Here is a 13,041-nt window from a genome sequence, read left to right as displayed (position 1 = left end):
TACAAGATGGATACCAAGCTTAAGGGACCTAAGCTACGAAGAAAGACTAAATAAACTGAATCTACCAACACTACAGGAGAGAAGGAAAAGAGGTGACATGATAATGCTATATAAGTGCATATCAGGGAAGGAGAAAATAGACATAAATGATTACTTAACATATGGAGAAGCATCAGCAAGAGGACACTGCAAAAAACTGCATAAGAAGAGAGGTGATAAAGACGTAAGGAAATTCAGTTTTCCAAACAGAGCAATTGATCAATGGAATGCACTACCGAATGAAATACTGTACTGTAGTGTGTGCAAAAACAATTCACAATTTTAAGGATATGTATGATAAATATGGTTTAAGACACGGGACAGTACGAGCTTGACTCATTCCTGTAAAGATACAATTAGGTAAGAACACACACACACACACACACGCCTCAAGGCTCGGAGTTGGCGCCAGTAATGTTCCTGATTTACGTAAATGATATGGTAGATGGAGTGAACAGTTATGCAAGTCTGTTTGCTGATGATGTAAAGATCTTGAGGAAGGCAGAGGTTAAGGAGGATTGTAAAATGCTGCAGGAGGATCTGGATAGGATACATGATTGGAGCCGGACATGGGAAATGAAATTTAATGTAAAGAAATGTAAAATATTGGAAATGGGTAAAAGTACCAGGAGGCCATCACTGAATTATTTGTTGGGTAATGAATTAATCACAAAAATGAGAGAAGAGAAAGATTTGGGAGTGCTGGTCCAAGATAGTTTGTCACCAGAAAAGCACATTAACAAGATAGTTGGAGAGACTTATAAACTCTTGACTAACATAAGAGTAGTATTTCATTATATGGATGAGGAGGTGATGAAAAAATTGATTGTGGCCATGATCCGCCCCAGGTTAGAATATGCAGCAGTAGTGTGGTCCCCACACAAAAAGAAAGATATAAACAAGATTGAGAGAATACAAGGAACAGCAACCAAGATGGTCCCCAGTCTGGCAGACCTGTCATACAGAGAGAGGCTGGAAAAGCTGGATTTGCCTTCCTTAGAGGAAAGGAGAAAGAGGGGAGACATGATTGCAGTGTTCAGAACCATGGTGGGAGTAGATAAAATTGACAAAGAAGATCTGTTTTTTATGGGATAAGAGACCAACAAGAGGACACGGAATGAAATTGAAAAAGTCAAGCTGCTTGAAGGATATCAAGAAATATAGCTTTCCTTACAGAAGTTTAGACTTATGGAATAGCTTGGACAAAGAGATCGTCCAGTTTAAAAACTTAAATGAGTTTAAAGTTAAATTTGACTTATTGAGAAACAGCGACAGAAACCCACGAGCATAGCACATTCCATGTATATCACAATTAGGTATATTAGGTAAATACATAAATATTTGGAACGACTTAGACGAAGAGGTGGTGCATGAGAAAAACATTCATGTGTGTAAAGGTAGACTTGATAAATGTGAATATGGAGACAGGACAACACGAGCATTGCTCAATTCCTGTATACTACAAATAGGTAAATAGGTAAATACACACATACACACACACACACACACACACACACACACACACACACACACACACACACACACACACACACACACACACACACACACACACACTGGAAAAGCTGGATTTGTCTTCCTTAGAGGAAAGGAGAAAGAGGGGAGACATGATTGCATTGTCAGGACCATGATAGGAATAGATAATATTGACCGAGAAGATCTGTTTGTATGGGATAAAAGAACAACAAGAGGACACAGAATGAAATTGAAGAAGTCAAGCTGCTTGAAGGATATCAAGAAATATAGTTTTCCTTGTAGAAGTATAGACCTGTGGAATAGCCTGGACAAAGAGATCGTCCAGTCTAAAAACGTAAACGAGTTTAAAGCTAAATTTGACTTACTGAGAAACAGCAATGGGAACCCACGAGCATAGCATATGTCTTGTATTGTATATCACAATTAGGTATAATAGGTAAATACATAAATATTTGGAAAAACTCAGACAAAAAGGTGGTGCAGGCGAAAAACATTCATGTGTGTAAAAGTAGACTAGATAAATGTGGATATGGAGACAGGACAACACGAGCATTGCTCAGTTCCTGTATACTATAAATAGGTAAATACAAATAGGTAAATCCACACACACACACATACAGATAGCATTGGAGTCCAATCCCTAGTCGGGATGCTGGGTGACGGAACCTGCAGTCTGTGCCTGGGACATGCAGTGGCAGGGACACTGCCACATTAGAGATCTTTCCCATCTAGATCATATTTCCATCCAAGTCTTGCCATACATCCCACACTGCTGCCGACAATGTAAAAGCCATACAAAATATACTGAATTAAACACTGTCCTGGCTGGAATTTAAACTCGGGGCCCCTGCACTCCACATGCCCATGTGTTACATTTGAGCCAAAGAGGGGATCCCCACATTGCCTCTGACAGTGTGGGCCTATATATTATAGGCCCCATTACACTATGCATTGGTGGGGTAAGCCAGGATTCAAAACGTGGGGAGAAATGAAGGATGTGATAAAAGGAGAAATAATCAGTAGCATGCCCATCCAGAAAGCACTCAGAGAGTACATACCTCTGCCAGTGCCATTGCAGGATCTGGATCCACCCCCAAATTTAATTAATTCTTTCTTGGCCCATGGCTCACCCCTCCACAAAAATACATTGAAATTCATTGAGAACTTTTGGAGATATCACGTGGACAAACAAACAGAAAAATTCTTGGATCTGGATCACCAAAAAAATCTAATGGATTGTTCCTTGGGCCATACCCTACCCCTCCAAAAAATTTCAGCAAAGTCCATTCATAACTTTTAGTGTAATCCTGCTAATAGACAAGCATATAAACAAACTAACTCCGGCAAAAACATAACCTCCTTGGTGGAGGTAATGAAATGGGCCATACACCAGTTCATTTATTATTCAAGGCCTTGGAATCCTAGTTCCACCTCACAGGTACACCATTCCACATGTAGTTTCATTATTACAATACCAATCAGACTGAGTCAAGTATATTATTTTCTTGAAACAGTCATAAGGGTATTACACACCATTGTCTCACTCCACCACTGCTAATGAACCACTCATTTAGACAATCACCTACTCTTACTCATTCTTCAGTACCATCATAAAAACACTTTACAGCATTCAACAGCTGTCCGTCATCATCATGCATACATTAACGCACTATAGAGTACATGTACAAGAGTTACATGTTTAGAATGGGTCATATTCTCATTATGATTTTGTTACATCTCTTTCTCAGTTATTTATTTTCCCTGTTACATATTGATACTCTCTTGTTTGTTGTTTATGTAAATTTTAATTAGGTCCACTGGAGGATCATATCATCTTGGAGAGAGAGTGGTAGCCACAGTCACAAAAATGTAAACTAGAGAAGAAAAAGTTTAATATGCAAAATTAAATGTAAAATAGGAAGTGCTATGAAATCTCCCTACCCAAGAAGATTTGAGTTCAGCCAAGATCTCCTTGTGCTTTATAGTAACTTCATAATTCATTTGCTTGGATCTCGAGAAAAAATATCTTTAACATGGTAAGTTTCATGGGGCATATATGTAGCTCACTAAATAGCTCATAATGTTTATGTAGTTCGTTTGTGTGCTTATCAACATTATTGCAAATGGCGGCTGAGGAAGTAGGAACAGAGGAGGGAAAGTTTTATGGATTAATATTGTACCATTAGAACCAACACCAACTGTTGAAATGGCTTTTAAACCAGCAGTGCAAATCATATGGAATTAACAGTGATGACAGAAGCACCAGAATAGCAATATTGTTAAATCTTCATATACCAAAGAGTCAGTACTTCATATTACTCCATCATTTCCACCTATCCTTCCTTGTTTCAGAAATATGTGGTGAAACTGGTGAGTGAACATGTAGAAAAACTAGGGTGGGAGGATACTGGCAGTCACTTGGAAAGGTGAGTAGTATTATCTTCCACACTGACAGTTAAGCAAGGAACTAACCAATATCAGTTTAGCTGATACAGTATCAGTCCATACTTTATTTGGCAGTTAAATTAGGGAGAGCTTACATCACAGTAGTGTTTTAATGACTTTAACTGGGGACTAGCATATTTGAAAGCCATAGATTTTGTATTAACAATCATATTAGTGAGTAGTCTGTATTACAGCATTTTTTCTACTTTATACAACACTGAATTCAGTTAGGAATAGCCAATATCACAGTAAGGCCTTAAGGATCTAGCTTATACAGTATAATATTTCTAAGATGAGAATTAAATTACAGTACACTCACTAGTTTCGTGCCTTATTGGTACCACAATCACGTCGCAAAACTAAAAATCACAAAACTCACGAGCATACTTTACGTGTAACAAGTGGTAATTATCTCCGGGTTCATCCACTGCATTCCCCCTTACCCACCCATTAATAGCCCTACTATAAATTACATACAGATAATCAGACATGCTGTATATCATATTTCTGAACTGTAATATAAAGACTTTTCTAAAACTGACACATAGGCTGCTTGATGAGGCTTGAAGATGAGTTCTGAAGGTGGGAACAGTGGTTAGTTACCACCTGCCCCCTCACTGCTCCCCACCACCATTGTTGAGTCCCCTACACCATCACTTCCTGATGCCTCAACATCAAAGCCCTCAAACTTCAGTAGGAGCTCATCAAGCTCACCAATGCCATCAATGTGCTTGTCCACTGCACAGTCGTCCTCCCTAGGCTGTAAGTTCTCCAGAGCCTGGGCTTATTGAATACGGTACCCCTGGGTACCCTTGCCCTTCCTTGAACCCTCAGCGCTGCGGTTGCTCATTATGTAATCGTGAAACACGTTATACAACATGTGAACTAGAGACTCAAGAGAGAAATTCATGTGAACGTGAGATCACAACAGTACTTTGTCGCGAGATATAACATCACAAACCTGGCGGTGGTGGCCATGAACAAGTGATTCAGGAGATATATATGTGTGTGATCATTGTCCGCCGGGGCTTGCAAAATTCTCAGTAAAATCGCAAGACTTCTTGCAGAGGAACATTCCTTTTTCATCATGAAACTGATGTTCGCAGAAGTATAATTTACAAAACTTGTGAGTGCACTGTAGTCACTGGCAGTAAACTGAGACTTATTCTCCTCAGAATTGTGGCTCAGAATAGAGGGAAGTTCCTTCAGCTTGATGTGTGTGTGTTATGATAACCATCATGGTAATCATGATACCATACAGATCTACTGTACTGTACTGTTCATTCACAGTTTGGAAGTAAGAAAAACACTACCTATATAGACTGAACACAGGCTATGTGTAGTGCAGCAGAAAGCTCTTAGAATTAGTTTTCACAGTTTTGGTTGCAGGTGCTGATAAACCTTCCTTATATCCATTGCTTTTACTGAGTAACATTATTATTTATGTCCATTATGATAAATACATAACCTGAAAAGGATTGGAGTTGTTTCTTTAGTTTATTTCATTTATAAAGGCTCCAGCTTGCTTGCATGTGTCAGCTTTGGTCACCCAGTGGTGGCTTGTGATGCTGCTTAGTCCCTGGCAGCCTCTGTATTCAGACGTGGAAGGTGTGTGCAGGATATTTACAGAAGATATATGTGCAGCATGTGATGTGGTTTGTGGGAGGAAGAGAAGACGAAGGAGGGTGCAAGGAACAGCGTGGTGGACTGAAGAGGTGGGACAGGCTGTGGCACAAAAGAAGAAAGCATACAATGAATGGATGAGAAACAGGGGCGTGGAAGAAGTTGAGAGGCAGAAGAGAGAGTTATATGTAGAAAGAAAGAGAGAGGTGAAAAGATTAGTAAGAGAAAGTAAGAAGAGAGTGGATGAGTAATTTGGAAGGAATTTGAGTGTAAAGTGGAGGGACTGTAAGAAAATGTTCTGGAAAGAGGTGAAGAGAGTAAGACAGGGTGGAAGTGAGGTTAGCAGGGGAGTGAAAGATAAAAATGGTAGATTACTAGTGGAGAAGGGAGAAAAAGTGAGCAGATGGAGAGAACACTTTAAGGAATTGTTGAACATAGAGGATGGAAGTAATGCGAGTATAAGTGGCTGGGGAATGGCTGGGAGGAGGAGGGAGGTGAGAAGACAGGAAGAAATCAGTAGGATAGACGTTGTGGAAGCAATGAAGAAAGTTAAATTGGGGAAAGCCCCAGGAATTGATGGAGTGTGTGGTGAAATGCTGAAGCATGGGGGAGAGATAGTAGTAGAATGGATGTGGAAAATGTGCAGATTGGCCTGGGAGGAAGGTAGAGTCCCGGAGGATTGGAAGTCAGGTATAATTATGCCCTTGTACAAAGGAAAAGGGGAAAAAGAAGTGTGTGGTAATCATAGGGGCATTTGTCTTCTTAGTATAATAGGAAAAGTGTATGGTAGGATACTTATTGACAGAGTTAGAGAAAGAACAGAGGAATTACTTGGAGAAGAACAGGGAGGCTTTAGGAAGGGAAGAGGTTGTGTAGATCAGATATTCATTCTTAGATCTTTAGTGGAAAAGTTTCTAGAGAAGGGAAAGAAGTTGCATGCGGCTTTCATGGATTTGGAGAAAGCATATGACAGGGTGGATAGACAAGGATTGTGGAAAGTATTATGATTATATGGAGTAGATGGGAAGTTGTTGAATGCTGTGAAGAGTATGTATGATGGTGCTAAGGCTGCAGTGCATGTGGATGGTGAACTAAGTGAATTTTTCTCTTTGAAGGTTGGGTTGAAACAGGGATGAGTCATGTCTCCATGGTTGTTCAATCTGTACATGGATGGGGTAATAAAAGAGGTACAAGGTAGGGTAGTGGATGTTGGAGTTGCCCTGGTGAGAGAGGATAGTGTTTGGAAACTCCCTGTACTGTTGTTTGCAGATGATACTGTGTTGTTGGGTGAAGACAAAGGGGAGCTGCAAGGCTTGGTGGATGAGTTTGGGAGAGTGTGTAAGAAACTGAATCTAAAGGTGAATGTAGGGAAGAGTAAAGTGATGGTCTTTGAGAGAGGTGAAGTCAGTGAATGTACAGCGAGGTTGGATGGTGAGGAATTGGAAAATGTGAGTATGTTTAAGTACTTGGGTAGTGTGATGAGTAAGAATGGAGGTTTGGAGGGTGAAGTGCTTGAAAGAGTACAACAGGGAAGAAAGGTTGCTGGTTCATTGAAAGCAGTGATAAGAAACAGGGAAGTGAGCATGGAAGTGAAAAAGTTACTGCATGACAGTATTGTGATACCATCTCTAATGTATGGAAGTGAAGCTTGGACATTGTTGGAAGGACACAAGTCAAGAGTGAGAGCAGTGGAAATGAGTTATTTAAGAGGAGCCTGTGGAATCACATGGAGAGACAGGCTGACAAATGAGGATATAAAGGAGCGTTGTGGTATAGATGTGGATGTGGATGTGATAGGAAGCGTTATGAGGAACATGGTTTGGCCATGTGGAGAGGATGGAGGGTGAGAGACTGACGAAGAGAGTGTATGTGAGTGAGGTGGAGGGGGGAAGAGGGAGGAGTAGGCCAAGGATGAGATGGAGGGATGGGGTGGAGAGGTATATGAGAGAGGAGGGTGTGAGTTGGGAGCAGGGCAGTGAAATGGCGGGGGACAGGGCGACTTGGAGGCGATTTGTTTGTGGCCACCCCAAATGAGATTGAGGCATCTGGCAATAGATAGATAGATAGTCTCTGAGGTCACACTCTATGACTTCATCCCATACCATTGGTCTGCCACTCAGCCCTACCCTTGACATTCATACCTCTCATTTTCCACAACCGGTTGTCATCTTCCATCCTCTCAACGTGCCCGAACCTGCTCAGTCTACCCCTCCTCACCACAACACACACATTCGAGTTCCATCCTTCCTCTCAACTCTTCAGTTGCAGTCGTAACCCCATCAGGCCTCTCATTCAAGGATGCTTTACACATCCATCTAATCATTATAATTTCTGTATGTTTGAGCCTGTGAATATCCTCTTTCTGTACTGTCTAGATCTCACTACCATGCAGCTTTACACTCCTAAAACAAGCTGCATACAAAGACCTTGTAGAGAGAGAGCTCTCTCTCAGTGTCAAGAGAGGCAACAGGTCCCTGAACTTCCTCCAACCACTCCTTACCCTAGCCACAGAGTTAGTTCCAGCCTCACCTCCAGCAGCTAGAAGGGTATAGGGTGGGAAACAGTAGAGACCTTAAGCAGGAGGCAAGTAGATGTCTGCTTCTCTCAGGAAGTTAAGTGTAATGGAGAATCAGAAAAGACGATTGCCTGGAAGGATCGTAGATATATGTTATTTTAGGGATGAGGCATGGAAGGATAAGGTGGTGTGGGCTTCCTTGTTGAAGAGGAATGGGTGGAGTGTGTTATGAATGTATTGAGAGTGAATGAAAGGATTACAGTATTGAAAATAATGTTTGGAAAGCTCCTGGTTACAATACTGTTGGCATATGCTCCACAGGTTGGCTTGGATGATGAACAGATTCTGGGATGATTTGGTTATGTAGTTGGTGGTATGGGGGATGATGAGACTGAAGATTTGGGTGGGGATTTAAGTGGTCATGTGGGTGCAACAGCATAAGAATATGGATATGTGCACAGGGGATGCATGTAGGGCACAAGGAATGTAGAAGGGGAAAGGATATGGGAATTTGGGGAGGTAATGAACATGATTGTGTGCAATGCACTTTCTAGGAAGTGAGAAAGTAGGCTGATTACATGTGAGTCTGGAAGCAATAGTAGCCCCATTGTTTCTTGGTCAGGAGGGCTGACAGGAGGTTGTTGAGGAATGTTAAACTTATAGGAAACAAAGAGTGTGTGCAGCAGCACAAATTATTGATATAACATGCTGCTGAAGGAGCAGATGGTGCAGAAGAGGACCTATGTGCCCATGAGGAAAATATGGAAGTTGAAAAAACAAACAGTAAGCAATGCCTTCTGTTGCGAGATGAGTTGAATAGTGGCCAAACAGGGAGCTGTAGACAGAGGCATTAATGAACAGTTTAGAGCTCTCAAGGACAATCTCCTCAAGTCAGTGATTCAGTGTGTGAATGGGCAAGGGGCCCATAAATACATAAGGTAACATAGTGGTGGGATGAGAGTGTAGAAGCCAGTTAAGGAGAAAAGATTTTTTGAAGAATAGAAAAGAGGTGGTAACAGAGAGGAATAATTGGTTGCCAAGCATAGGGCCAGAAAGGAGGTATACAGAGCAAAATCTGAGTCTCAGAGACTTACTGGATAGGCTTAATAGTGTCAAAAGGAAGAATGTGGTATTTAAGGTGGGAAAGCAGATAAGAGAGAAAACAGGGATATTGTGGGTGAGCAGTGTATGAAGTATGATGAAAGGTAGTGGTGGACAGTGAAGATATTAAAGATGGTTGGAAACAGCATCATAACCAGTTGCTGAATTAGCAGTTTGTAACAGGGAAGGCTTGGAGTCAGTGGATCCAGTGTTTGGTCCTTGGTCATTGAATGATGCTGCTACTGTGAATGGGGCAGTTGGCAGGATGCAGTTAGGGAAGGTGGCAGGGTTAGAGTGAAAAATCTTATGGATATTATTACTGCATAGACTAAGTAGCAAGCAGGCAACAGGAGACTTATGCAATAGTACATGCATAATATTTTTCATTTCTGGGGGAAAGTTGTGGCTGAATTGGTAGAGAGGTGGCCTGCAGTCCTAATGAACCTAGATTCAAATCCTGGCTGGAGAAGGGAACAATTTAAGGATTAGAATTTCATTAAAGCTGAGTTTATCAGTCTGTCACAAGACCCATTGACATATTGTAAAATACCCCTGCAAATACCATTTCACCAGTCCTTTATGAAACAGCCCTAACGTGTATTCAGTATAGATGGTGAGTATTAATGCCAGAGTAGTGGCCTGTGCAGGCGTATAGTGCCTGTGCCAAGAGTTGGACACATAAAAAAATTTATTTTAAACTTGTTAATTACTGCACTGAACATGTATGAAATTGTTATTCAATAAAAGCAGTAGATGAGTGGAAGGTTTAGCAGCACCAGCAATCAAAACTGCAAAGTATTCTTTAGAGCTTTCTATTGCAGTACACATAGCTTGTGATTGGTTTGCAGCACATCAGTGGATAGGACTTAGCTCTCCTCCTAAAAGTGAGTGAACAGTATATGAATACAAAGATATTCATAGCTTTAACTGTAAGAGAAAGAATATGCCGTTTTATATGTTTTCAATCTATTGTCAACCTTAGGGAGCTGTCTTACAGTGAATGGGGTAAAAATAGTGCACATTAGTGTCTATGGAGCGATCACTTGTTTAACCTGTTCCTTCCATTGCTGGAGATTTTATTCTGTTTAGGTGAGACCTTTCTTAGCTACAGGGCTAAACCAGCTCATCTCCCCTGTCAGACGCAAGAGGCTGGTATTGATGTTTCTGGCATGCTCCAGTGGGTATGAGCCATGCCTGAATGGTGCCTATCAGCGCCTCTCACAGTGGATCACAGACTCCCAGTATTACATCCCGCCCAACACTAGATCACTTGTCTACAAGTTTGGCATGGAGAAGGCTGGTTAGTAGCATGAAGATTGTATGTGTGGGTTTAGGTAGATGTGAAGTTGGGCGTAGGTGTGGGCTGAGGTTGGTGTGAGTTTGAAATAAGTGTAGAGAAATTTGGGATATATGGAGAGGTGTGGAGGTATGAGCAGTGTTGACCTGAGGGGTAAATGTAGATTTCAGGGATGTTGGTATATAGAAATTAATGAGTCAGGAGTGATTCTTCTCAACATAGGCAAGGAAGGCACCTCCCTCCACCCCCCAACATACAGAAAAAATTTTATTATTAAAGTAGTATAGTAGGTGGGTGCTACCATCAACTCACAGAGGTACTACTGTGAGAGTGATGTGTGGTTGTAAGCTTGGTAACTAGCTGCATAATCATCACTCTCAGGCAGGAAACATTCACCCACAAGTATATTGAATCCAGGCCCAAACATAGGTTCTTAAACTTGTGACTTCTTAAGTGTCAGAGTTTTTTTTTTTTTTTTTTTTTTTTTTTTTTCCAGAAATTGTTGGAAAGTATTTAATTGGCTTTGGCACTTGATTTGTCTTCCAGTCCTTAGAGAACATCAGCTGTACCTTGGCCAACCTCGGTATTAGAATTCCCTTATGAGAAAGTATGGCATCATTTGATTTTTTGGTTGAATAAAAATATGTGACAGTATTTCCATGGACATAAAATCAAATGATGGCTCTAGAGTACAGCATAGTACTGTATTAGTATAATTTTGTATCTTCCATTATGCTATGGTCACATGATGATGGCTTATTAACAGGGTTGGTATTGATTAAATCAAATTGATTTAATCTTGCTATTAAATCGCTGATTTTTTTGCCCCCCCCCCCCAAAAAAAAAAATATCTAAAAGTTAACAAAAATAAAATCTGAAAGTTTACAAAAGTTGTTTGTAACTTTGTGTTGGCATTCATTTATTCAGATATTTAAGCATTAAGAGGTGAAGTTAGTGAATGTACAGCGAGGTTGGATGGTGAGGAATTGGAAAATGTGAGTACATTTAAGTATTTGGGTAGTGTGATGAGTAAGGATGGAGGTTTGGAGGGTGAAGTGCTTGAGAGGGTACAGCAGGGAAGAAAGGTTGCTGGTTCCTTGAAAGCAGTGATAAGAAACAGGGAAGTGAACATGGAAGTGAAAAAGTTACTACATGACAGTATTGTGATACCAACTCTAACGTACGGAAGTGAAGCTTGGACATTGTTGGAAGGACACAAGTCAAGAGTGAGAGCAGTGGAAATGAGTTATTTAAGAGGAGCCTGTGGAGTCACGTGGAGAGACAGGCTGACGAATGAGGATATAAAGGAGCGTTGTGGTGTGGATGTGGATGTGATAGGAAGCGTTATGAGGAACACACTGAGGTGGTTTGGCCATGTGGAGAGGATGGAGGGTGAAAGACTGACGAAGAGAGTGTATGTGAGTGAGGTGGAGGGGGGAAGAGGGAGGGGGAGGCCGAGGATGAGATGGAGGGATGGGGTGGAGAGGTATATGAGAGAGGGGGGTGTGAGTTGGGAGCAGGGCAGTGAAATGGCGGGGGACAGGGCGGCTTGGAGGCGATTTGTTTGTGGCCACCCCAAACGGGATTGAAGCGTCTGGCAATAGATAGGTAGATAGATAGTTATCAGATTTTGGAGAATGGTGCCTTTAGAAATTGTTACATTGTATGACAGAAAAAATATTTTTACATTTGTGTAACTAAATATTGAAATTATTTGTACATCTGAAATAATGAGCCATAAATCAAAAACCAAAGCCATAAGACTAGGTAGGCTATGCTTGGTCACTTAAGGCCATGTCATAATAATATCAGCATAAGATTTTTCTGTGTGGTAGTATAATCAGCTTTGGAATATACAGTACTGTCTTGATTACCACTGGCAGCTCAGCCTTAACCAGTAGTGTACAGACAGGACTTGAACAGGTATGTATCTGGATTCTGGGCAGTGGCTTTCAACCTGAACCATCAGTGGATAAACAGGACTTGAAGTTAATGGTATTCAGTACACTGCTTTTGAAATATTAACTATGTAATAAGCAGAAAAATAAAACTCAAATAAATCAAATGAATTAAAAAATAACTGATTTTTTTATTTCTTTGATTTTTTTAAACCGCCACATGCCGGCTATTTTTAGCCCTATGGATCACCCCGGTGCTGGCCATTTTTCGACTTTTTTTTTTTTTGTGTGTGTGTGTGTGTGTGTGTGTGCTAAAATGATAGATTTTTATGTGGAAACAAAGAATTTTGCCGTTAAAATGCTGACCGAGGCTTGGAAATGCATTTTATTCAGTCCAACACACTCGTATACAGGTATAGCCACTCTCTCAGGCTCACTACATACGTGAGAGAAAGCCATTTTCTGTGTAGAGTATACTCAGTTATTTATGCTGGGAAGGTATAGCAATGTTCAGTACACTTTTCTGATTACTTATTACTTCAGCATCTATCACAATTTGCGTGTCTTTGTCACTGTGAATGCATTATCTTACACTTACTTGAAGATAGGTACAACCTTACATCATTATG

At 40.8% G+C, this 13,041-nt stretch overlaps 1 protein-coding gene across 1 annotated transcript in view; it reads left to right on the top strand.

Annotated features, from left to right (window-relative positions):
* The window catches only part of LOC145400495 (glutamyl aminopeptidase-like), an 87,407-nt gene that overhangs the window by 56,049 nt on the left and 18,317 nt on the right, over window positions 1-13,041 (top strand). Inside the window, exons 12-13 of the mRNA XM_080273039.1 lie at window positions 3,886-3,959; window positions 10,357-10,517. Coding sequence (XP_080129165.1) covers window positions 3,886-3,959; window positions 10,357-10,517 — 235 coding nt within the window. The remainder of the gene's footprint in view (window positions 1-3,885; window positions 3,960-10,356; window positions 10,518-13,041) is intronic.

The sequence above is a fragment of the Coenobita brevimanus genome, chromosome 1, assembly GCF_032717465.1.
Source record: "Coenobita brevimanus isolate Jiangsu-jjx chromosome 1, ASM3271746v2, whole genome shotgun sequence".
NCBI classification, from domain to species: domain Eukaryota; kingdom Metazoa; phylum Arthropoda; class Malacostraca; order Decapoda; family Coenobitidae; genus Coenobita; species Coenobita brevimanus.
The sequence above is the reverse complement of the archived record's forward strand: the minus strand, read 5'-3'. Positions and strand labels throughout refer to the sequence as shown.